This window comes from Chiloscyllium punctatum, chromosome 9 (genome assembly GCF_047496795.1).
Source record: "Chiloscyllium punctatum isolate Juve2018m chromosome 9, sChiPun1.3, whole genome shotgun sequence".
In the NCBI taxonomy this organism is placed as follows: Eukaryota; Metazoa; Chordata; class Chondrichthyes; order Orectolobiformes; family Hemiscylliidae; genus Chiloscyllium; species Chiloscyllium punctatum.
This window is the reverse complement of record NC_092747.1, coordinates 21,000,573-21,026,739: the sequence shown is the minus strand read 5'-3', so window position 1 is coordinate 21,026,739 and position 26,167 is coordinate 21,000,573. Positions and strand designations below refer to the sequence as shown.

The 26,167-nt window shown below is 41.3% G+C and overlaps 2 protein-coding genes across 6 annotated transcripts in view; one reads left to right on the top strand and one right to left on the bottom strand.

Annotated features, from left to right (window-relative positions):
* gabrb3 (gamma-aminobutyric acid type A receptor subunit beta3) overlaps positions 1-26,167 on the bottom strand; it is a 686,618-nt gene that overhangs the window by 484,103 nt on the left and 176,348 nt on the right. The window lies entirely within an intron of this gene.
* The window catches only part of gabra5 (gamma-aminobutyric acid type A receptor subunit alpha5), a 124,742-nt gene that overhangs the window by 37,107 nt on the left and 61,468 nt on the right, over positions 1-26,167 (top strand). For all 4 annotated transcript variants that reach the window (XM_072576996.1, XM_072576999.1, XM_072576998.1 and 1 more), the window contains exon 6: positions 10,190-10,272. In XM_072576996.1, the coding sequence (XP_072433097.1) occupies positions 10,190-10,272 (83 nt within the window). The remainder of the gene's footprint in view (positions 1-10,189; positions 10,273-26,167) is intronic.

Genomic DNA, 26,167 nt, shown 5'->3' with positions numbered 1-26,167 from the left:
CATTCGATTGATTCCAGGGATGAGAGATGATAATAGATTGGACCTAGCTTGTTTGACATTTGAAAGCATGAGAAATGACCTTATTGAAAAATCTATGGTTCTAAAGGGGCTTGACAGGGTAGATATGGGGAAAAGAATTCTTTTAGCTGAGAAATTTAGAACATAAGTCAAAGTCTCAGGATAAGCGGTTGATCAGTTAACAAGATGAACAGAAGTTTCTCTCTTCGAGTGCTATGAATCTTTCAAATTTGCTGCTCCAGAGGGTTCTGGATGTGACATCATAGAACTTAGGCAAGGCTAAGATGGACAGATTTGTGAACCCTCAAGTAATCAAAGATTTTGGAGAGAGGCGGTCACGTGAACAGGGAAAAAGACCATTGCAATTGAACTACATGATGAAGCGGATTCTAAAGACTATATTGTCTAGTCTAGCTCCTTTTTCTTTATGTTGTTAGTTTCTTTTATCATAAATTCAAACAAAGTGGGGAATCTCACGCTGGCTGAGATTCTAGGATATTAAGAGTCACACTTTTAGAGAGTATCTCACCCTATCCCCGTAACTCCAAAATAACAACGTGACAATATTTTACAATATGACATAATGCCATATACATGACTGTTCCACATTTATGTTTATGAGAGCATTAAAATGTTAAATTCTTCCACTGAGGATCCTTTGCATTAATTGCACTATTAATCTTGTCACTACATTGCAAATTAAGTTTATTGTCTCTTTCTCAGGATACACTGGTCTGCAATCCTGGCACTGAATGATCCTATTGCCCCCAGCACTAGCCACTACAAAAGTATATAGTGTGAGGGATGTTGGGGGTAGGTTTGAAGGTGCTGGCAAAGCCAACAGGGCCAACAGCAGAATTGTCTTATCAGTCTTAAAAAGATTTGGAGGTGCTGGTGTTGGTCTGAGGTGTTCATATTTAAAAAACACACAACACCAGGTTATAGTCCAACAGGTTTAATTGGGAGCACTAGCTTTTGGAGCGCTGCTCCTTCATCAGGTGGTTGTGGATAATAAGATAGTAAGGCACAGAATTTATAGCAAAAGGTTACAGTGTGTTGTAAATGAATTTATATATTGAAAAAGACTGGGATTGTTTGTGAAGTCTCTCATCTTTTAGAATGAACATGTTTGTTTCAGTTCTTTCATATGTAAATCTCAGAACTTTTTTAAAAGTTACATTCTCAAGTGAACTGTAACAATTGGTGTCATGTCGGCCCAGATAATGCATTGAAGGTGTGAGGTGCCCTGTGTAAGGCTGTCTGTGCCCCAATGTTCAGACTGATTCTAGTCTAAAAAAGGGATTTACAAAATCTTATATGGATTCATGCAGTTTTTGAGCAAAATAAAATGTAATTCTGCAAGTACAAATTCACCCCACAAACTTGTGTGTGTGCGCGCGCGTGCATGTGGGTGTGATGTGTGAGGGCGAGTATGAGTGTCTGTGAGAGACTGTGTGTATGTGTATATGTGTGAGTGTAAAGGGGTATAAGTCTGTGAGAAAGTGCGTGTGTGCAAGTGAGTGTGGGAGTGTATATGTTAATGTATGAGCGAGCATGTGTATGAGAGAGGGTCTGCGTGAATGTATGGGTCTGTAGGAGTGTGTGTGTGAGTGTGTGTGTGTCTCTGTGTGTGTCTGAGTGAGTGTGTCTCTCTGTAGAATGTCTGTGAGTGTGTGACTGTGTGTAGGAGTGTCTGTGTGTGTGTGTGTAGTGCAGTGGGATCACCTGTAGTGTGACATGAACCAAGGTGCCGGTTGAGGCCATCCCCTTGAGTACCGTCTTAAGAAGTACGTTAACAGCAAAATTGAGATGATTGTGGCTCTCTGAAAATGTCACTAGGTGGCAGAATGCATCAGGACATAGCAAAAATGCAACAACTACAAAGTTATTGGCACATGATCTGCTGCTAAAAGAACAGGGATACTAATAATACTTACCTTTATTTATCCATAAATATCACAGCAAATTACGACAAGCGCAGGGAGGCAGCGAAATTCAGAAATCCAAAAATAATGTCCCAGTTACCCTAACCCCCTGTTAAACTTCATGAAAACAATATCTAATTGATTGTATTCACTCCAAAATTATTGAAGAGTATGAAGATGTCAGATTTATTAACATAACACATACAAGCTAATAGCATCACAGTACGTTAAATCAGACCATTTCCAGTCTAAGCACCCTTTTAACAATGTGTGAGATGTTAATTGCAGGAGCCTAAACAAAGCTGAAGTCAATGGAAATCAGGGAGCTGGAAACTGAACTAGACTAACCATAAAAATACTGTGGCTGCAAGAGTAACTCAGAGGCTAATATTCTGTAATGATTAACTCACCTCCTCTTTCCTCCAAATTTGGACAAGGCACAAGTCACAGGAATCTGATGAAATACTAACCAGTTGTCTCAGTGGGTGCATCTGCAAAAGCACTCAAGAAGCAACAATCCAGCCAGTACAAGCAGCCTTCTTGATTGGCACCCCATCCTCCACCTTGAACATCCACTCCCTTCACTACTAATGCTAAGTGGCAGCAATGGGTGCCACTTACAGCAACACAGCCATGCTCCTCAGGCAGTACTTTCTGAAACCAAGACCTGTACCACCGAGGAGCACATTGGCACTGATGCACTTGAACACAGCCACTTACAGGGTCCCCTTCAAGCCACATAAGTTCACCAAGGAGTGGCAGATTGAGTTTAATTGGGATAAATGCAAGGTGCTGCATTTTGGAAATGCAAAATAGGGCAGGTCTTATACACTTAATGTTAAGGTCCTGAGGAGTGTTGCTGAACAAAGACACCTTGGAGTGCAGGTTCATAGCTCCTTGAAAGTGGAGTCACAGGTAGATAGGATAGTGAAGAAGACGTTTAGTATACTTTTCTTTATTGGTCGGAGCATCAGTGTATAAGAGTTGAGAGGTCATGTTGCGGCTGTACAGGACATTGGTTAGGCCATTTTTGGAATATTGTGCGCTATTCTGGTCTCCCTCCTATAGGGGTGAAGTTGTGAAACTTGAAAGGGTTCAGAACAGATTTACAAGGACGTTGCCAAGACTGGAGGGTTTGAGCTATAGGGAGAGGCTGAATGGGCTGGGGTTGTTTTCCCTGGAGTGTCGGAGGCTGAGGGGTGACCTTATGGAGGTTTATAAAATCATGAGGGGCATGGATAGGGCAAATAGACAAGGTCTTTTTCCCTGGGTTGGGGGCATAGGTTTAGGATGAGAGGGAAAAAAGTTTAAAGGGACATAAGGGCAATCTTTTCATGCAAAGGAAGTGGTGGACGCTAGTACACTTACAGCATTTAAAAGGCATCTGATGGGTATAAGAATAGGCAGGATTTTGAGGGATGTAGCCAAGTGCAGAGAAAGGGACTAGATTAGTTTAGGATATCTGTTTGGCATGGACGAGTTGGACTTTAGGATCTGTTTTCGTGCTGTACATCTCTGTGACTCTATGACTCTACGACACACACCAACCTGACTGGAAACCTTATCACTGTAGTTGAGTCAATATTTTGGAACTCACTTCCTTACAGCACTGTTTGTTTACCCAAACCCCAAAGACTGCAATAGTTCAAGGACACAGCTCATCACTGCTTCTCAGGTCCATCTGGGCAATAACTGCAGGCTAGCCAATGATGCTCACATTCTTTTTCAAGCTATAAAGGTACGACCAGATTCCAACAGTTAACTATTATAAATATGACCGTCATTCTTTTCCATGTTAATTGTTGGAGATTTTTAAAATGTAATTTTTCCCCCTTTAATTTTCCATCTTCTATTATAATCCAACCTTTTCATCACTTACTTCAAATTTCTTTCTGTTCTTGATACGGCAGTGAGTTCCCCCATTCTATTCCACACTTTCTTTCCAGTTGTCAGGTAAAGATGTGTAACAGCTGCTTACCCTCTTCACTCAGGTCTCAGATGTCTGGATTTCCTTACTGCACTGTTATTAGCTCATACTTCCAACAAACTGTCACATCAAAACTTTTGAAAAGTCAAAATGTGCAGTTTAACTCAACGTAGATCCTGTTGGATTATTTGTAATGCAAATTGTGGCCTGACTGCAGTAAAATGATCAGAACCTAGAAATATGTCAATTTTCCTTTCACAAAGTATCTTCCTGCACATCTCAGATCCGTGTTGTAAGTTAGCATATAAGAGGTATTTTACTTTCAAGAGCAAACACAGCGATCTGATTTTTATCAGAACACCGCATTACAAACTATTTTTTTCTGTTTCAGTGAAATATCCTGTGTTCATTTGAACCTGTTCTTTGTAACTATAATCTTCCATTCCCATAAAGGGGGAATTTGAAGACTTGTAAGGAGTTTCTTTAAATGTACTTGATAGTTTGCAATGTGAGCAACTAGATTAGCCAGATTGAAGTCATAGGTAACATTATGCAGTACAGAGTCAGCAGCAGGCTAAAGCTTATGTGACTCAGATGGATAACAACCACATTTGAAGACATTTAGCTAAATCAAGGAATGATCCCACAATCAGGTAAGTAAAGTTGAACGTGGGGATCACAAAGATCAATAGTAACATGCGAGAGATGGAGCAGGTGACAATACTTGGAATTCCTGAAATGTTACTTACCAACTGTGGCAATGTTTCTTTGCCAAATAAACACCCTCTATGAAATATTCAGTGACATCTGAATATATTATCAACTGTTTGTAGAATTTAAGGAAATGCCCTGTGTAGGTTGTGTAATGGTTGTAACAAGGTCATCCAGGTGGATCTCAGAGAATATGATTTCCCTGATTGGGGCTGTTAATCTGGTCTAATCAGGGAGCTCTGGCTGACAAATATAAACAGAGTGTCAGAGGCTGTGTTCACTCTGAGAGCTGGCTCTGAGGAAGCCGGATCAGTGTCAAGTACTGTGCACATGTAATTAAATGGTGACTTGTTGACAAGGTACTGACCTCTGGGGAGCTTTTTCACCTTGTTTCTACTGGTTGAATGGTACATATTACAGAGAGTTAGTGCAACTGATCCAGGCACATTGCCTCCTGTGATACAGTCTTCAAATACCAAAAGACATGAGAGAGGATTTGGAGTAAGAAGTGAAGAGATAGAGACCTTTTTCACCCAAAAGACACCAGTTAAGAAATGCCACCAGCACAGTCTATTGAAGTGACAATGCAAGAGAAATGCTTGAAGGCACAGTTGGATATTTTTTCGAAAAAGCAAATTGAGGAATATGATAGGTTGGCTGCCTATTTAAAAAAAAAAGTTTATTTCGATGTTTTCCTGTTCCCAGTAATCCTAGTTATGTGTCACAGCCCTCCTCAAGATGTAATGCATCTAACGCTTCTTGTTACACAGCTTTTCAATGGCAGACAACTGACATTAAAGCACAGAACAGTGGACACCTTAAACAAATGATATGAAACGGAGCCAGTGAAATGAGCTAAGTGACTTCAGAATTGCATCAGCAAAATATTGAAATTAGAAATTTGATAGGAACAAAAGAACACAGAGACAGGAGGAGGCTAATTAGTCCCTCACACTTGCTGATTAGGGGAGTCGAATCCCAATTTGGTCGTGATTGAATCTACCTTCATTCTATTGGTCTGCCTTTGATTCATCCCTTGCTAATCTCACTTCATTAAAATCAAGTCATCGCAGTCTGGAAAATTTAAGTTTTTCCACTATTCACAGCCACTTCGAGAACAGAATTCAGTATTCGCTTCACTTGTACGAAAAAGTGCTTCCTGTTTTCATTCCTGATGCCCTTACTCCAATTTTAGAATTGTGTCTCCTTCTACTCTGATCCTGACTGGAGGAAATAGTTTCTCCATAATCATTGGATCTCTTGATCATTCATTTAGATCACTTGTCAAGCTTTATACTGAAGGCAATACGAAGCAAGTTTATGCAACCTGTCCTCACAACCTAGTGCCTTTAAGTTGGTTTCATATGACAACACTGCTCCTCCAATCCTCCCAAAATGTCTTCCATTTGTTGGACAGACCCTATGGCCTCAGACCTTTCTTAGATTCATAGAGTCATACAGCACAGAAACAGGCTCTTCGTTCCACCATATCTATGCTGACCAACAAACACCAAACTACACTTATCCCATTTACCTGCATTTCGCTTAGCGTTGGTCCACTTTACAGATTTCTACCGCCCTCTGGATGAAACTTTCATCCTCTGGTCTTAAGATGTCTGACATCATGAAGACATTCTCAGAATCTACCCTGTCTGTGCCTCTCATAATTTTGTACATCTCAGTCACATCCCCCTTCAGCCTCCTCTGCTCCAGGTAAAACAAATGCAGTCTATCCAGTCTCACCACATAAGTCTGCCTACTCACTCTCTTGGGTCACCTCCCCACCTGCACCAAAAGTAACAGCTGAGCCACCAACTTTCCTTTAAAACCTGTCCCCCTCCCTCATTCTGGAAGGAAAACAGCCCCCAACAGGGCAGAAAGAGTCAAAACGGCTAGTGTGCTACCCAACATTGCGCTTCTCACCCCTAATGTGGGGATTACCCTGACTGTCACTGCTCTGAGGGACAGATTGGCCGTTTCTGAGCCCCTGTACCGGTTTTGGAATCTGCCCTTGACTTGCTGTACCAGGACCCCTGAAGGAAGGACATAGCAACAGGTGGCCATTCAGCCCCTTGAACCTGTTCCGCCATTCAGTGAGATCATGGCTGAACCGTGGCCTGAATCCATATACCTGCCTTTGGACCATATCCCTTCATACCTTTGTTTTACAAAAAATTATCTATCTTAGATTTAAAATGAACTACTGATCTAACGACATGTGCTGCTTATGGCATAGAGCTCCAAACATCTTCCATTCCATGTGTGCAGAAGTGGCGACTGTCTGCATGGAGTTTGCACATTATCCCCCTGTCTGCATGGGTTTCTTCCAAGTGCTCTGGTTTCCTCCCACAATCCAAAGATGTGCAGGATAGGTGAATTGGCCATGCTGAATTGCCCATAGTGATCAGGTTAGGTGCATTAGTCAGGGGTAAATGTAGAGTACTGTAATGGGGAATGGGTTTGGGTTGGATACTCTTTGGAGGGATGGTGTGAATGTGTTGGGCTGAAGGGCCTGTTTCCACACTGTAGGGATTCTATTTAAAAACGTGCTTCTGAGCAACTTTCCTGAATGGTCTGGCCCTAACTTGTAGACTATGCCCCCTAGTTCATAATAAATATCTTTATCAACCTGTCTTTTTCTGTTAATAACCTGAAAGCATCAATCAGATCACTCCTTAACATTCTAAATTCCATAGAAAACAAGTCTAATTTGTACAATCTCTCCTCATAACTGAAACCCTGAAGACTAGATACCATTCTTCTATACTTATGCTGTACTTCCTCCAAGGCAAATATATCTTCCCAAGGCGTGATGCCCAGATCTGCTCTCAGTACTCAGGGGTGGACTGGGGTCTAACCAGGGTTTGTGAAGCTGTAGCATAACTTTTGCATCCTTATATCAGTCTTCTAGATATAAAGGTCATCTTGAATTGATAAGCCCTGCTGTCACTCATGGCAAGCTTATTTCATTTGTACCTGTGCTAAATGGCAAGGCAAGACAGGTTTGATATGTGCCTTGTACCTCTGGCTAAGGAGCAAAATGCAAAAAGGCAAGGCAATGCAAGGGAGAGATTCTGCAACCATCAGGAAGGCTCACTGTATGAGACTGTATGCTGTGACAGCAAGCAAAGAGCTTGGAGTTGCAGCTTGGTCCACTCCATGAGCTGGGTGCTTGACTCTGAGCACAAAGTACCCTCCCTGCAGCATGACAATCATAGCTGCTAGTGCAGCCTGAGAGGCAGCACTGAAATGCAGAAACATCTCATGTGTAGATCGGAGCTGTGCCATGAGGCTCACTAGAGCCTGGCACATTTTGGATGCCAACGTCTGTGGGTATGATGTGCATGTGGCCAGTGCCCATGGACCATGCTCTGAGATGTTGATGTGCAGTGTCCAATCTGAAGGTCCTTTGGAACAATTGGCGATTTGGTTTCCATATTAAGTCCAGCTTGTTTGGCAAGTTTGATAATAGAGAAAGCCAATTATTAATGTCACTAGCCCTGAGCCTGAGACCACAAATCCTGCAAAGCCTTAATGCTGTCTACTCACTTGGCTCAGGACATCCTCCTACCTACACCAAAAGCCAACAAGACATTTAACAATCAATAATTCCCCCTTAAAAGGCAACCTCACCATTTCCTTGCAAAAAAACTCATCATGGAATGGGTGAGTGAGTAGTTTAGTGAGTACCTGAATGAGTAGATGGGTGAGGCAAGTACAGTAGATGGGTTGGGTGTGTTGTGTTGATTGGAGATTGCGTGAGGAGATTAGGTGTGAGTAAGTAGATGGGTGAGTGGGTTGCTGAGATTGAAGTGACAATTGGATCAGTTGGTGAGGTCAGTTAGCCCTGACCACCTTCTGCTGCTATTTTTACACAGTTATGTTCTAAAACCATGCTATGCTCACTATTTGAGTTTCTTTTGCAAACTGGTAAATGCAGAACATACATGAACACAGGCTGTATTTTCACAATCTTTGTTTAAAAGCGTGCTTCAAATTTGTTAAAGCCGTAACTGGTGTACCATGATAAATACAGCTGAAAATGGATTATTGTAATATTCAGCATTTTAAATGACAGCCCAAATTCACCACCCGGGTATAAGCTGATTTAAAAGGACAGAAAATTATCTAAATCATAGATAAACCCTATTTACATTGGGGGTCAGTGAATTAAATGAGCTGGAGGGCTGTTTTGTTTTGCAGAGTGATGCCAACAGTGCAGGTTCAATTCCTGTATCAGCTGAGGTTACAATAAAGTTCCTGCTTCTCAACCTTTCCCCTTACCTGAGGGATGATGACCCACAGAGTAAACACCCACCAATTGTTTCCCTCTAATGACAGAATAACCCTCTGGAGAATAAGGAGCAGGTACAGAGGTCATCCGAATTTCAGCAATTCAAGGAAAAACTTGGAAAATCTACATATTAGCAACCAAAAAGACTAGATTAATTTGTCCTTGGATCAGGCTAAGTTTGTGGGTCACACACCATTCTAGCATGTTGTATCTTCAAAAATCCACCACAGTTCAAGTTGCATGGAATGTAATTTGTGTTAACAATTATTTTCACTAATACTGATTTTTTTTTAGATTACTTACAGTGTGGAAATAGGTCCTTCAGCCCAATAAGCCCACACCGACCCGCCACCCACCCAGACCCATTCCCCTACACCTAACACTACGGGCAATTTAGCATGGCCAATTCACCTGACCTACACATTTTTGGACTGTTGGAGGAAGCTAGAGCAGCCGGAGGAAACCCACACAGACACAGGGAGAATGTGCAAACTCCACACAGTCAGTTGCCTGAGGCAGGAATTGAATCCAGGTCTCTGGCGCTGTGAGGCAGCAGTGCTAACCACTGTGCCACCATGCCGCACAGGGACATCGGATGGAGAGATGATGTATGCTCAAAGCTTGTAAATGGATTTAGTGAACCCACACTTGAAGAGACTACGAACCAGAGCAAATTTGAAGCCCTGTATCCAACCTACCCTTACCATCATTGCAGTTTTCTTGCTGCAAGATCATGATCAGCTCAATTCTGACTTAGTCTGTTTTCTTCCTGGACTGTGTAATTTATATAAAATAACATTTATTTACTGAGAGAAAAAGTAGATTCAAAACTGTTAACAGTCAACATAAAAACAACCTCAGTTATGACTATGAATAAATCTGTCATGTCTAATTTGGAAAGCAATAGTGAATGACCCAGTAAATTTGATGCTGAGAGAGGGAATATTTAATTAATTAAAACAGTTATTTCTCATTTTCATTTTTGCTTGGTTCCCTAACTCATTTTAAAGCCTCATTTATCATTCATCACAGCCTACACAATAATAAGAAGTTCCTCAACACTTTGTTATTACATCTTAACTTGTAATTACTGTATTAAGCATGTTACTTCATATTTGGCTATTGGTTACAAGGACATCTGATTGGGCGCTAAATCCCAATTAATGCTGTAGATGAATGAGTCAGTGAATTACTGATTATTTTCATTCACATTATTGCATTCAAGTGACATTACCATCCACCACCTTCAAGTGACTACACAATTATTTTTGGATTGAATGGAACATTACTAGGGTTTTATGTTCTGTTTTACAGGTTAACCATTTCTGCCGAGTGTCCTATGCAACTCGAAGATTTTCCTATGGATGTTCATGCTTGCCCCCTTAAATTTGGAAGCTGTAAGTGCATTTGAAATTGTTGTTGAAAACACAACAGCATAAAATCAGTGAGCATCAGGAGCAGATTATTAATTGTTTTGCGCCACGGTTGTAAAGATCAGGGGCTAGACAGTTTCATGACCTAAATTAGGATGAGATAGTCATCCTGCGTGAAGTTCGTCCAACTTATTTACATCTCTTGAACGACATGGCTGGTGAGATAGTTGATGCATCGATTATCATTTTCCATACCACTCTTGATTTGGGTCAGGTTCCATTAGAATGGAGGATGGCAAATGTAAAGAAAGGGAGACAGAAAGCAGGAAACTACAGGTCACTGAGCTTAACATGCATCATCAGGAAAAATGTTGGAAGCTATTACTCAAGAGGCTAAAGTACTTGTATAAGGTCAAAGTATTCAAGCAAAACTGATGAGCTTTCGTGAAAGGGAAATCAGGTTTTTTTTTATGGGAAGAGAGTGGTGTAGTGGTAAGGTCACTGGATCCATAATCCAGAACTCCAGGTGAATGAGTTTAGGGATGTGGGCTCAAATCCTACCATGGCAAATAGTTAAATTTGAATTAAATAAAAATAGTGAATAAGAAGCTGACCAAATGGTGGCCATGTAGCCATTGTCAATTGTGAAAAAACTTCAGATTCACTAATATCCTTAAGGGAAGGAAATCTGGTCTGACCTACATATGACAATGTGATCAACTCTTAACTGCCCTCAGAGCACTAAGGGCATTAAATCCCTGTCTAACCAGTGATGCCCATATCCCATGAATGTATAATAAAATCCACAGGAGTTCTTTGAGGATAAAGGGAATTCAACAGATACACTGCATCAAATGCTTTGAAATCAAAGTGCCATATCCAAAGGATAATGTGAAAAATAAAACTCATAGTGGGTAGCATGGATCAAAGTTAGCTGGCGAACAAGAAGCAGAGAGGAAGCATAAATGGGTCTTTTTCAGCTAGGCATGATGTACTCACTGGTATCACACAGGGACTGGCGCTGGGACCTCAAATATTTCGCAATTTATATAAATGCCTTGGGTGAAGGGGCAGAAAATATGGTTACCAAATGTGCTGAAACACAAAGATAGATCTAGATATAAGTTGCAAAGAGGAAATAAGGATGCTGCAAATAATTTGGATGAGTTGAAAAGATTCCAGCAAAGCGAGTATCATGTTGGAAAATGTGAACTTGTCCATTTTGGCAGAAAGAGTAACAAAGCACATTATTGAAATGGTGAGAGACTGTAGACCTCTGAAATGCTGAGGGTTCTGGGTGCTCTACTGCTTAAATCAGAAAAGGTTAGTGTACAGGAACATAATTCGGTGCATTAATAGAATATTATCACCTCCACACAGCACTGGAGAACAATATACAGTATCAGTCATGTTATTTAGGGAAGGATGTAAATATGTTGGATATAGGTCTGAGGAGGTTTACCAGACTAATTCCTGGAATAGGGGGGTTATCTTACAAGGAAAGGTTGGACAAGCCAGGCTTGCATCTAATGGAGTACAGTAGAGTAAGAGATGATATGATTGAAACGTATAACATCCTGAGGTCTTGACATATTGCATGGACAAAGGATGTTTTCTTGTGGGAGAGTCAAGAACTAGAGGTCACTGTTTCAAAATTTCAGGTTGCTTATTTAAAACAGATCAGGCAAAAAAACATTCTGTGAGGGTTAAGAGATTTGGGAACTCTTTTTCAGATAAGATGTTTGAAGCCGTGTTCTTAAATAATTTTAAAGCAGGAGTGGAGAGATTCCTTACAAGCAAGGGAGTGAAAGGTCGGCAATGCGGGAATATGGATTTGAGGTTACAATCAGATCAGCCATGATCTTATTAAATAATGCAGCAGGCCCAATAGGCTGAATGGCCTCCTCCTGCTCATTGTATGTATTTTCATTTATCAACAAGAGGTTTACTCATCAAAAGGTTAGACAAGACCGTCATTTTTTTGAATGGACATTGCACTGGTAAACGTCTATAACACATATTTCTATTGGAATCTCCTCATTCACGTAGCAAAGGGAATGATGAGAAAGCAGGAATGTGGTATTGAAATAGAAATTTAGCCACCATCATTCTGAATAGGCTACCCCTGCTCCTAGATTCTATGTTTCTGTTGAGAAACCTTGCAGAGATAAGTCAATGCACAATGAACCTGCGATTGAAATCCATCTTGAGAGGTGGAGCAAAATAGTTAGTATTAAATCAATTTGCATTTCCACACAACATGCCCAGTATTCATTTTCAATGGTTGCAATAGAAATGTTCTATCAGGAACAAACAGCTCATCCAATATTGATTTGTAATTCCTCCTGCAACATATTTCTGTTCCTTTGTTTTTCAAGTTACTGCTTATAACCATCCAAAATCCCTCAAATCCAACAAATTACTTTTTAAAGTCATTTTTAGGTTTGAAGGGGGTTATATTGTCCGTTCAATCAGAGGATGACAACTATGGGCAAAGATATGCTGAAGATATCGCAAAGGAGTTTATATTGCACCTTTAAGATTGTCGAGATGATGTATATTTAATTGCAACCGCAAATGTATGTCTAATGAAGTCCCACAGACAGCAAAGAGATAAATGACCACTTAATCAGTTCTGCTTCTGTTGTTTGAGGAACATACATTGGCTCAAGACTTCAACACAATCCCACTCTTCCTTGGTTTTGAATCCCTGGGTCCAGCAATAATTGGACTTAATAAACTTTTTCGAAAAGATTTCATAGACTCTGCACAATCTGGATTCCTGTGGTATCCGTGTCAGTCTGGTAAAAAGCGATAGGCTCAGTTTGATTTCATTTTGATGGGAAATCTACATGATGTCCAGATGAGAGAAGAGTAATCTGTAGATTGTGAGAAAAGTCAAGGTGAAGGGAAATAATGGGACTACTTTGCTTTATTGTTTATTTGCTCAGAGGATGTAGCACACAGGGTAGGTCCCAGTATATATTGACGTTACAGACGGGAGCCCTTCATCAGGAATCAATCTCAAGGAAGGGTTCTTGCCCGAAACATCGATTTTCCTGCTCCTCGAATGCTGCCTGACCTGCTGTGCTTTTCCAGCACCACTCTAATCTTGACTCTAATCTCCAGCATCTGCAATCCTTACTTTCACCCAGTATACATTGCCCGGCAGAAGCCATTCTTGAATTGTGGTCATCTTTGGTGTGTAGGGACACCCACAATGCTGTGAAGAAGGGAGTTCTAGTTTTAATCCACCAACAATGAAAGAATGGCAACGTGTTTCCAAATAGGGTGGTGTGTGAATTTGCAAAAGCAAATCCTGTTCTGTTTGTGTCTGGGGACAGGGACGGTGTATCTGATTGAAGAAGTTGGAATCAGGATGTGGGGGGAGGGAAGGGAGAGGGGTGGTGCATGCAACCACCATATACTTGCTGCCATCTAAGTGGCAAAGAACACAAAAATGTCTGAAAAGAATGAGCCTTAATTTCCCCACAATGAGGGTGAGTAAAATGTTTCAGTACAAAATTATACTAAAGGGATTTGAAGAAACAGCAGATGACATTTCAGATGAATATGTAGAAGGACTGCAGAAAGGTGATGAAAAGCTGCAATACATAAAGAAAACTTTGTGCAGAGTGAACAATGTTTGCAAATTCACTGAAGTTCAACAAGAGAGAATGGCAAATTGAAAACAAGACTGGGAATTTGCCCAGAACGCCAATTTTCCTGCTCCTCGGATACAGCCTGACCTACTGTGTTTTTCCAATACCACTCTAATCTAGACTCTGATCTCCAGCATCTGCAGTCCTCACTTTCCCCCTGGAAATTTGATGGAAGATGAATCTCTTTTCTGACTTTAACATCTGTAATTGTTTGTGTGAAATTGACACGATAAATATTTCAAGCTAGAGCCCTATAAATAATCTTTCATGTAATTAATAATTAATATCAGTTGAAATAATTGCATATGTTTAAAAAGTGAAATAAACTAGGTCACTTAATTATACAAAATGCTAATTAAATATGAAGCACAAAGTGAGATGGTAGATAGTATCTACAGAGAGTGCTACATCGGTAACATGAGAGAACAGTGTGACTGAGACAGCCTACGCGTGCCATCAAGAGGTTAATATTATACCCATCTAGAGCCTTGAATCAAGGAGGACCCTCAGTGCAGGTCAGTGATTGAGAAAGAGGGTCTGTGGACAGGGAGTGTCAGCAGCAAGGGCAGCTCTCCCTCTCCCCTCCCTTCCCCCGTCCACTCTATGATTGCATACAACCATCCCCACACCCTGATTCCAACTTCTTCAATCAGACACACAGTCCCTGCCCCCAGAAGGCCAGAAGCAAACACACCATCATTTGCTTTTGTGCTCCCTGCAAGGGCAACACCGTCCCCCCCCCCCCCCCCGCCGCCGCCCCCCCCCCCCCCCCCCCGCAGTATTCAATACTATCCTCTCACCAGGCAGAATACAGCCACTGGGTTATTCCAGTGGCAGTGTGATGAGGCCTTTCAGAGGGCATCAATTGCCCATTTATGGGTCACAAGAGGCAGAAGCACAAGACATCCAATCTGTAACTTCACAGGAGCTAATTACAGCAGATGCTGGAATCTGTATCTTTGTGCGTGAACTTAGTCAGAATAAGTTCTCCACAGGAAGGCAATGAGATTCCACCTAGTGCAGTTCACCAATGTAGGAGGGATTTTTTAAACTTTCAAGGAACCCCTTAGGTTAAGTCATGATTCAGATTTGGTCATAGTCTGTGACGGCAAATCTGTCAGATAAGAGGACAGCATATACAATAGTTCAGGTACCTTGAGAGTTGACCAGCAGGCAAATAGAGGACAGTAAGAACAATCAAATGGACCTCTGATCAAATGAAAGACACATTCATGTGGGGTGTCCAAAGGGGAGTGTGATACTAATAGAGGAACATAAAGTCACAGGGATAGGTACTGCTCTCTGTTGTCCTGAAAGCTGGATTTCAATTATTATTTGGACAGTTATGGTGGACAATGGTAAGGGAAAAAGCAGGATGCTTTCAGGAGTGATGCTCATTTGAAGGGCTTCTGCAGGCACGATGAGCCAAACAGCCTCGTTTTGCACCATAACCAACCAGTTACTCTGAACAATTCAGCTCGCTTGGTGGCAAGGTTCAGGACATCCCCTTGATGCTAGTGAAGAACTTGGATGAGGAGTGCCCTATTATTATGATCTCCAAAGGAAAGAATTACACAGGTGGAACCAGGGATATGCTTCTGCTGAGGAAATTCAAGGAGCTAGGAGACACATTACAAAGAAGAACTTCAGATGCTTTAATCCCTGTGGAAGTGACTGTGTCACCTTCAAATTGGTCTTGGGATAAATTGATTGCAGGTGGTTAAAAGAGTGGTGTGGGATGCAAGAGTGTTAAATTGCAGGAAGGGTAAACACTATATGATGAAATTGAAATCATATTTGTTAAGTCTATTTGGTTTTGTTTGAGGGGATAACTTGCTGGCTAAAGACGGAATTGATGAATGTAATATATTTAGGTTTTCAGAAGGTAATGAAATAAAATGCCACATGCTGCACTAGTTCAGGGATAATAAGTTTGAGGTAACAGACCATATTAGTATAGGTAGTGGATTGTTTAATAGACAGAAAACAGGGAGGAATAAAAGGCTCATTTTCAGGGTGACTTCTGAGTGCTGAGCCAACAGTGTTTGGACCTCAGTTATTAAAATCTATATTACTGATTTTGATGACAGAATGAAGTATAATGTAGCCAGGTTTTATAACAATACAAAGCAAGGGACAAAAGTAAGTTGTGAGGACACTTGGTCTGCAAGTTTATACAGACTAAGTGATCAAGCAAGAAGCTGGTAGATGAGTACAATGTGGAGAAGGATATAATTATCCGCTTTGGTATGAAGAACAGAAAGCAGATTTTTTGGAAATATGATAAAATACTAAATTTTCAGATACATTTGTGTGTTTTTGTCTGCGAATCATAGAAAAAGCACAGATTTATAGCAAGCAATTAGGAAGGCAAATGACAGATTAGCTGTTGTTGAAAGGGGGATTATAGCTTAAGTGGTAGGAAGATCTTTTGCAATTAAACTGGGCTTTAGTGAGACCACACCCTGATTATTGTGTATTGTTTTGGTTCCCTTATTGAAGGTACAATGCTAGAAAGGTACTAGATTGCTTCTTGGGTTGAGAGCACAATCACATGAAGAAACATTGTCAAAATGTTTCTACTGGTGTTGAAAGGAATTAGTTATAATTCAAACATATACAATTCAGAGAAGGATTTAACAAGGACAAGCGGTTTTTCGAGGCTGAAGAGTACGGATGTAGAGAGATCTAATTAGAGTAGGAATGAACGTGGAGACCATTAAAAAAGGCAGGAAGGACCCCCCCCACCCCCCCCCCCCCCCCCCACCCCCCAACCCTCCCCCATGAAAAGATTTCTTCCATTTCTGGCTGATAAAAATTTTCTCTCGTTGGGCAAAGGTGAAGGGTTTGCATCAGTGCATACATGAATCAGGGTTAATTTGCAAATAGTGCTGAGTTTACCACATTTAGCCATTGCTAGGGTCATAACTGCAATGTCAGTGTCAAAGATGTAAGAAGGAGATGTAATGTTCTTGAAGCATGGACAACCTTTGTTTAAAAGTGCTTATCTGAAGTTATCTAAATCTGCAGCCACTTAAAGGCTGCAAGAATCAGAGTCAAAAACAAAATCATGGTGTTGGAGTGCATTGATTGCCAGGTCATCTGGTGCAGCTTGGAAATAAAACATACCTTTCATTGTTACAGTTTCAGTGGAGTTCATTGCTGACATCTCCAAAGGATTGCTGTGGCAGCTGACCCCATTACAAAGGTTGAGTTTTGAAAGCTCTGGAAGCTCATATTTCTATTGACAATTGTGCCTTTTAAATTATTACATGTGATGGTGATGTTATAATTATGAGGGTTAACAGATTACTTTGGGTGGGTGGGGGTGTGGTCTTTAAAATTAAAATTGGATAATATGATCCATTCTGAAGTCTGCCTGACAACAAGTCGGGATGGCTTGATTGTTAAGCATGAGGAAGAAGGTATGAGGTTATTACGCTTGGAGACAATGCAGGAGCATGTGTTTCAGCAGTGCCTACTGAACAAAAGAACATTCAAAATTTTGAGTTGTACCTTAAACTGTCCATTTACTTCCAAGCAGATAGGTTGAAGAAGTTGGGATTGTTCTCCTTGGAGAGAAAAGGGCTGACAGGAGATCTAATTGAGGTTTTCAAAACCATGAGCAGGCAGGACAGAGTAGAAAGGGTTGAAACAGTTTCCACTTGTAAAAGAACCAAGAACATAAGGGCAAACATTTAAAATGTTGTGCAAATGAAGTCAGGGTGATATGAGAAAAACTTTTTCACACAGTGCGTTGTTACACTCCTTAGAAATTTAGTGGAGGCAGGTTCAATTGAAGCACTTGATAGGATATAGAATGTTTCCTTGGATGGTTATGCTGTGCAAGGATATGGCAAAAAGCAGGAGATTGGCACTAGATAATACAGGCATACAAGATAATAGAGTTGATGCAGGCACGATAACCCAAACTGCCTTCTTCTGCACTATGATAATTCTGTGCCTCTGAGACTCTGGGTCTCAATGATAATTAATCAGCATTTTTACCTGGATGCAAGATGCGGGTGATTCACATTGCCATTTAGATGTACTTGGAGTGTCTACAATATTGCTTAAAACTCACAGTCAAGATTAGCCGTCCAGAATTAGGGAGAGGGAATGCAGCAGTAGCCAGCTACACACTTCTGGTTTACCATGCAGAAATGTGGGTTGGAGATCACATTATTGTTCAAAAGACTAAATTCATGGGTGTTAAAACTGGACTGGAAGATTAGCTTAGCTTTCACGAGAAAAGCCTCATTGTAAAGGATGGTTCTGAGATTAAACATTCACAGGCTACGAAGGTTAAGTTTAAAAAAGGCAACTACACAAGCTCAAATGAAAATGATAAATATTGAAAATCTGCAAGAGATAAAGTAAATGAGTGGAAATATACAGTAAGGTCAAAGGGCAATTAACACCATTAACTTCTGGATATCACTGGTCTGATGGCCTGAAAAGCAACCTATCTTGTTTATAAAATGTCTGACTTGCCATTGAGGTCTCTGTTCGTGGCTATTTTCTGAAAGATTCCCTTTCCTTCTACTGCTCACTAGAGAAGCGGGAGGGAGGGGGAAGGGATGGCCTCAGAAATACAGAAATCTGCAGAATGAAACATATTCTTTGAGCAAAACTTTCTGATTATCATTTTGATCAAGCAGCAATAGAAAATACAATGTTAATTAAAATAATTAATTTGAATGCCTTTAGTCTGTGAATAAATACAATAGGCAAGCAAATTAATTTTCCAACATTTGATTATTTCTCAACTTCAACAGCATGATTAAGTTTGATGATAAAGCAGTGAATACTGAAGTGATTTAAAATTTTTAAAAGGAATCATAGACTGGCAAGATAATGGCAAGAGTATATTTTCAGTGACTCCTCAGAGTTGAGAGGGTTGACTTGGTAGAATCACAGAGTCATAGAGATGTACAGCACGGAAACAGGTCCTTCAGTCCAACTTGTCCATGCCAACCAGATATCCTAAATAAATCTAGTCCCATTTGCCAGCATTTGGCCCATTTCCTGCTAAACCCTCCGTATTCATATACCCAGCCAGATGTCTTTTAAATATTGTAATTGTACCAGCCTCCACCACTTCCTCTGGCAGCTCAGTAACTTGAACCAACCTCTGTGTGAAAAAGTTGCTCCTTGGATCCCATTTAAATCTATCCCCTCTCACCTTAAACCCACACCCTCTAGTTTTAGACTCCTCCACCTCAGGGAAAAGACCTTGTCTATTTACCCTATCCATGCCCCTCATGATTTTATAAACCTCTGTAAGGTCACCCCTCATCCTCCAATGCTGCAGGGAAAGCAGCCCCTGCCTATTCAGCCTCTGCCTAAAGCTCAATTAAGTTAGTGAAACATGATTTCCCACACATAAAGCCATGCTGACTATCCCTAATCAGTCCTGGCCTTTCCAAATATGTGTAAATCCTGTCCCTCAGGATTTCCTCCAACAACTTGTCCACCATCAACATTAGGCTCATCAGTCTATAGTTTCCTGGCTTTTCTTTACCATCTTTCTTAAATAGCAGCACCACATTAGCCAACCACCAGTCTTTCTGCACCTCACCTGTGGCTATTAATGATACAAATATCTCAGCAAGGGGCCCAGCAATCACTTCCCCTGCTTCTCATAGAGTGCTGGGTACATCTGATCAGGTCCTGGGGATTTAACCACATCACTGAGATGACAGTGGTAGTTTACCTAGCATCAATGGCATGGTACAATCCGTATTTAAGCAGATAAACACACACAATGCAAGCAGTATGAACATGTACGAAGAAGTGTTTATCCTGAGGAGAAATTGAGCAGAGTGGGAAAAATTTGGAAGAATGAGGGGACATCTTATAGAAACACGTAAAATTATGAAGGCTGTGAATCTGTTGAATTCCAAGTCTAGTGAAGCAATTGAGGCTACCTCACCGAATATTTTTAAGGCAAAGATAGATAGATTTTTGAATAGCAAAGGAATTAAGGATTATGGTGAGTGGGCGGGTAAGTGGAGCACTAAAAAGATCAGCCATGATCTTATTGAATGGCACAGCAGGCTCAAGAGGCCAGATGGTATACTTCTGCTCTTGTGTTCTCAATATTCTGAATGCATATCAATAGTTATATTGCAGACAAAAGCAGAAGCACATTTTGCACTGTGACTGTTGAGGATCTATCTTTACAAGTATGAAAGGAGTCATTGAAAAAAAAATCTTTGAGCTTCCATTACCCTATTGGGTACATACCTCAACCAGAGTCATATGAAGGTGTAGGGCTTGGAAGTGCTATATTTAGGTTCAACGAGTAAGTTATCTGTCCAGGATTACTCCTCATCACTACCAAATGCGAAAAACATTAGCCATGACCAGTATCAAATTATTTCAGAATTCCTTTGATTCAATTGAATAACCTATTACATTGTCACCCATAAAAGACAATTGCCAAGACCACATTTCATCAGATAGACACAAAAATCTTCCAGAAGTTTAGTTATGGATTGCCAAAATGTTGTGCTAAACAAACCCAGATTGCATTTTTATTTTTGGGTACAATTGCCCTTAGTCAGCCAAGATCATTATTAAGAAAAGCAAAATACTGCAGATGTTAGTATTACTAATAATTTGAGGTGGAACTCTGAACTGTTCAGGAAATTCTCTGGAACTTAAGTTTTGCAGTTCAACGTAATTTCCAATAATATGAATGAGAACTATTCAAATATACTGCCAATCAAGAGAAGTCTTCACTCAATGAGCAACAAAACCTTCTTATGAGTGGCATATAATTTATTAAAGGCTAATGAAAATGAGCAAATTTCTAACAAGTAACCTCATGCATGTGGTTTAATTATTTAGGCAATGGTAGAGAATTTGACAGAAGTATCACTTTCAGAATATTTATTTCAGAAATTCTGCTTGATAATTTGTTATCTTCTCTTGACCATACCCCCACTTCTTTCTTCATGTACCTGAATGGTACTCCATTCACAAATCAAGACTCGTATGAAGCAGTAAGGTCCACCATATACCAGTTGGACCAAGTAGCCTGTTTGTCTTTTGCACCTTTGATGATTGAGGCTCGATGAGTCAAATGAGTCTAGCCTGGAATTGCAACTCATAATCTTTTGCATATGGCCTATGGTTAGACCATTTGTTTGTATATTGACCCCTCAACAGCATCAGTTGATAAACTGACTTGGCTATTCAGCCATTACAGAGCACTTGTGAGTCAGAGTGGGAGTATGCTTTCCATCTTCTTGAGTCTGCAACATTATTCTATAAGATTATGGATGATATGCTTGTAATCTAAAATCTTTATTCCCTGATAACCTTCCAACCCTAATCCTGTGGATGATCATCTCACTTAAATTTTCAAAAGCAATACTGCCAGAGTTTTTAATTGGATAAATGGCCAAAGGATAGGCAATAAAGGTACAAAATGAAGTTTAAGTATTGATCAGCCATAACTTTATGATTAGGAGTGGCACAGTGGTTAGCACCGCTGCCACACAATAGCGGGGACTGTTTGTCGGAGTTTGCACATTCTCCCCATGTTTGTGTGGGTTTCCTCCAGGTGCTCCAGTTACCTCCCACAGTATGAGGACATGCAGGTTCGGTAGATTGGCCTTTGAGTCCAGGAATGTGCAGGCTTGGTGGATTAGTCGTGGGAAATACTGGATTGGGGTTGGGGCTGGGTGTAGTGTTCTTCTGACAGTCAGTGTGGATACAATATCTTAATGGCCTGTTTCCACACTGTTGGGATTCTATGAATCAAGTATAATAGACTTGCATGGCCTATATTCCAATGGTCCTATTTTATAAACACCTTTAACTAAAAAGTTCACTAGTAATTTGGTAGTTATCTCTAGCCAATTGTACCACTCCAATTTAGAATGTCACGACTTCAAGACCGATTTTAAAGGCTGGAGAACCAAAATATGGAATCACATTTCAATGCTGTATGGAGGGAGTGATATTCTAACAGAAGTGCCTTTTCAAATAGGCAGTAATCTAAAACCCCCTTTGTGTTATCTTGGGTGAATGTAAAAGATATCACTGTCTTATCTAAAGGAGAGCAGAAGAATTTTCCTGGGCATCCTAACTCATATTATCCATCAAACAACAACATGACAACAAATTATCTGGTCATGAACACACAGAGAGTGTACTAAGTGCAAGTTGGTTTTGTATTAAATTAAAACAAAGAACTGTGGATGTTGGAGATCTAAAACAAACTCTGGGCTGCTGTCTTTCCTACATTACAATAGTGAATACATATGGGAAGTGTTCATTTGGATATCAAAGATTTCAGACTGTCCTGAGATCATTTAAAGACATTATACAAATCCAACTTCGTGTTTTAACTCTTAAAATAAAGTTACCCCTGCAATTTTCAGCAATTATGTACTAGCTTCATGTTTATTAAGTTGAAACTAGAGGCAAGAGGATGTTAATCAGATTGTAACAGCTGCTCCCAATATCCAGCTGAAAATATACAAGGTTCATTTACAGAATTGCATCAACCACATTTTCTTCTTTCAGTATTTCATTAATTTAAACCTGGTCCCTAAATTTCCTGTCAGCTTGGCCTTCTATTTCAGCTCATTCTCACCCTCTCCCAGATCCACACCCTTATTCTGGTTTCTAGAAATCCCTCTGGTTTAGTTATCATCACTGTGAGTTCCTTTGTAGTGTTTAAGCGCTTTAAAGGAAAACAAATCACTCTAGCCTCTTAATCTATCTTTAGCACTGTAAGTAATTCAAAGATCAAATCCTCTCCTTAAAGAGTAAGTGATTAGTGGCCCTTCAGCATGATTAACCATGATTTAAAACATCACAGAACTCCAGTACAATCTCCACATAAACAACGACCATACAACCATTCCTTGAACTGCCACATATCCATAACCCCACACCTGAGAGTAAAAGAGAAGAAAAGAAGAGACAAAATGTAAAACCAATAAGAGAGAGAGGAAAACTGAAGATTTTTGTGAGCATCTCCCTTCAAACAGAAAGCATAAGGGAGGAGAGGTGGTCATTTACGAAGGAGATAAGATAAATTTCTTCAATTGACTGGCTGTGAAGTTTTAGAAACCTTTATACTGGAAGACTGCAGATGATAAGTCATTGAATACATTCAAGACAGAGTTTGATATATTTTTGGATGAGAAAGATTAAGTATTATGGCAATATAGTCAGAAAGCAGTTGTAATAGCAGAATGAGGGGCCAAATGAGTTATTCATTGTCTTATGCATTATATTTGAGGAGCATATAATGAGACAGAAGCAGCAAATCAAAACAGCATAAATAAGACTGATGTGCTTGGCTCCGATTTATAGAAAATTGGACAACTAGTGCAACAATTACTTTCAGTAAAACTTGTTCTGTAACATTTTGTTGACAGCACATTATTGTTATGAAAGCAAACCTTGCTTTAGACACTGCCTTTCACAGGCATTTTTCAGCCAACTCTTTTCAGTACTTTGAAGTGTAGCCACCATGATACTTTAAGAAACTGCAGAACCAGTTTGCACACAGCAAGCTTCTACAAACACGAATGTAACAATGGCCAGGATATTTCCTTATAATGTTAACTGTGAGTTAAATTTTGGTCAGGACATGGGGACAACTCCCTGCTCTTTCCTGAAATAGTGCGATGGGATCACTTGCACAAATCAGGGAAGATGAATATGAACTTTCAGATGTCCGATCACATCTGAAAAATTGTGCAGTTTATAACATAATGTGAAAAATGCTTCGGACAATCTGCTGTATTGTGTTAGGTGAGATTGCATCCTGCCATTATATAAAGACACAGGGAAGATTTTTACCTGCGCTTCAGGATAACACTGGTGTTGTGGATTGACTGCACATATAGAACCCATCCAATTTTTATTTCCATTGCTGTGTAACATCAATTAGTGCATTTGTAGCAAGTTAAAAATCCATCATTGTGTCTCCTGATTCTTTATAAACAGCTAGGAGGAAATCTAATTGCATATATTAGAAGGCTCGCTGATCTGTGCAGTGTCTATGTAAATACAATTAAGGCTTGTAATAAACACAATAGAAATTTGTGAATTGGTTGCCAAGACTGACTGGATTAGTGGTGCTGGAAGAGCACAGAAGTTCAGGCAGCATCCAAGGAGCAGCGAAAATGATGTTTCGGGCAAAAGTCCTTCATCAGGAATAAAAGCAGAGAGCCTGAAGCGTGGAGAGATAAACTAGAGGGTGGGGGTGGGAGAAAGTAGCATAGAGTACAATAGGTGAGTGGGGGAGGGGATGAAGGTGATAGGTCAGGGAGGAGAGGGTGAAAAAGGAGATAGGCAGGTAGGACAAGTCCAGACAAGTCATGGGGACAGTGCTGAGCTGGAAGTTTGGTAGAACTATGCTGAGGTGGGGGAAGGGGAAATGAGAAAACTGTTGAAGTCCACATTGATGCCCTGGGGTTGAAGTGTTCCGAGGCGGAAGATGAGGCGTTCTTCCTCCAGGCGTCTGGTGGTAAGGGAGCGGCGGTGAAGAAGGCCCAGGACCTTCATGTCCTCGGCAGAGTGGGAGGGGGAGTTGAAATGTTGGGCCACGGGGCGGTGTGGTTGATTGGTGCAGGTGTCCCAGAGATGTTCCCTAAAGCGCTCTGCTAGGAGGTGCCCAGTCTCCCCAATGTAGAGGAGACCGCATCGGGAGCAACGGATACAATAAATGATATTAGTGGATATGCAAGTAAAACATTGATGGATGTGGAAGGCTCCTTTAGGTCCTTGGATAGAGGTGAGGGAGGAGGTGTGGGCACAGGTTTTACAGTTCCTGCGGTGGCAGGGAAAGGTGTCAGGATGGGAGGGTGGGTTGTAAGGGGGCATGGCCCTGACCAGGTAGTCACAAAGGGAATGGTCTTTGCGGAAGGCGGAAAGGGTGGTGAGGCAAATATATCCCTGGTGGTGGGGTCTTTTTGGAGGTGGCGGAAATCTCGACGGATGATTTGGATTATGTGAAGGTTGGTAGGGTGGAAGGTGAGCACCAGGGGCGTTCTGTCCTTGTTACGGTTGGAGGGGTGGGGTCTGAGGGCGGAGGTGTGGGATGTGGACGAGATGCATTGGAGGGCATCTTTAACCATGTGGGAAGGGAAATTGTGGTGTCTAAAGAAGGAGGCCATCTGATGTGTTCTGTGGTGGAACTGATCCTCCTGGGAGCAGATCCGGCGGAGGCGGAGGAATTGGGAATACGGGATGGCATTTTTGCAAGAGGTAGGGTGGGAAGAGGTGTAATCAAGGTAGCTCTGGGAGTTGGTGGGTTTGTAAAACTGTCAGTGTCAAGTCGGTCGTCATTAATGGAGATGGAGAAGTCCAGGAAGGGGAGGGAGGTGTCAGAGATGGTCCAGGTAAATTTAAGGTCAGGGTGGAATGTGTTGGTGAAGTTGATGAATTGCTCAACCTCCTCGCGGGAGCATGAGGTGGCGCCAATGCAATCATCAGTGTAGCGGAGGAAGAGGTGGGGAGTGGTGCCAGTGTAATTACGGAAGATCAACTGTTCTATGTAGCCAACAAAGAGACAGGCATAGCTGGGGCCCATACGTGTACCCATGGATACCCCTTTGGTCTGGAGGAAGTGGGAGGATTCGAAGGAGAAATTGTTACGGGTGAGGACCAATTCGGCCAAACGAATGAGAGTGTCGGTGGAAGGATACTGTTGGGGACGTCTGGAGAGGAAATATTGGAGGGCTTGGAGGCCCTGGTCATGGCGGATGGAGGTGTAGAGGGATTGGATATCCATGGTGAAGATGAGGTGTTGGGGGCTGGGGAAACGGAAGTCTTTGAGAAGGTGGAGGGCGTGGGTGGTATCTCGAACGTATGTGGGGAGTTCCTGGACTAGGGGGGATAGGACAGTGTTGAGGTAGGTAGAGATGAGTTCAGTACGGCAGGAGCATGCTGAGACAATGGATCGGCCAGGGTGGTCAGGCTTGTGGATCTTGGGAAGGAGGTAGAACCAGGCAGTGCGGGATTCCCGGACTATGAGGTTGGAAGCTGTGGGTGGGAGATCTCCTGAGGTGATGAGGTCCTGTATAGTCTGGGAGATGATGGTTTGGTGATGGGGGGTGGGGTCATGGTCGAGGGGGCAGTAGGCAGAGGTGTCCTCGAATTGGCGTTTGGCTTCAGTGGTGTAGAGGTTAGTGCGCCAGACTACCACTGCGCCCCCTTTATCCACTGGCTTGATGGTGAGGTTGGGATTGGAGCAGAGGGATTGGAGGGCTGTGCGTTGTGAG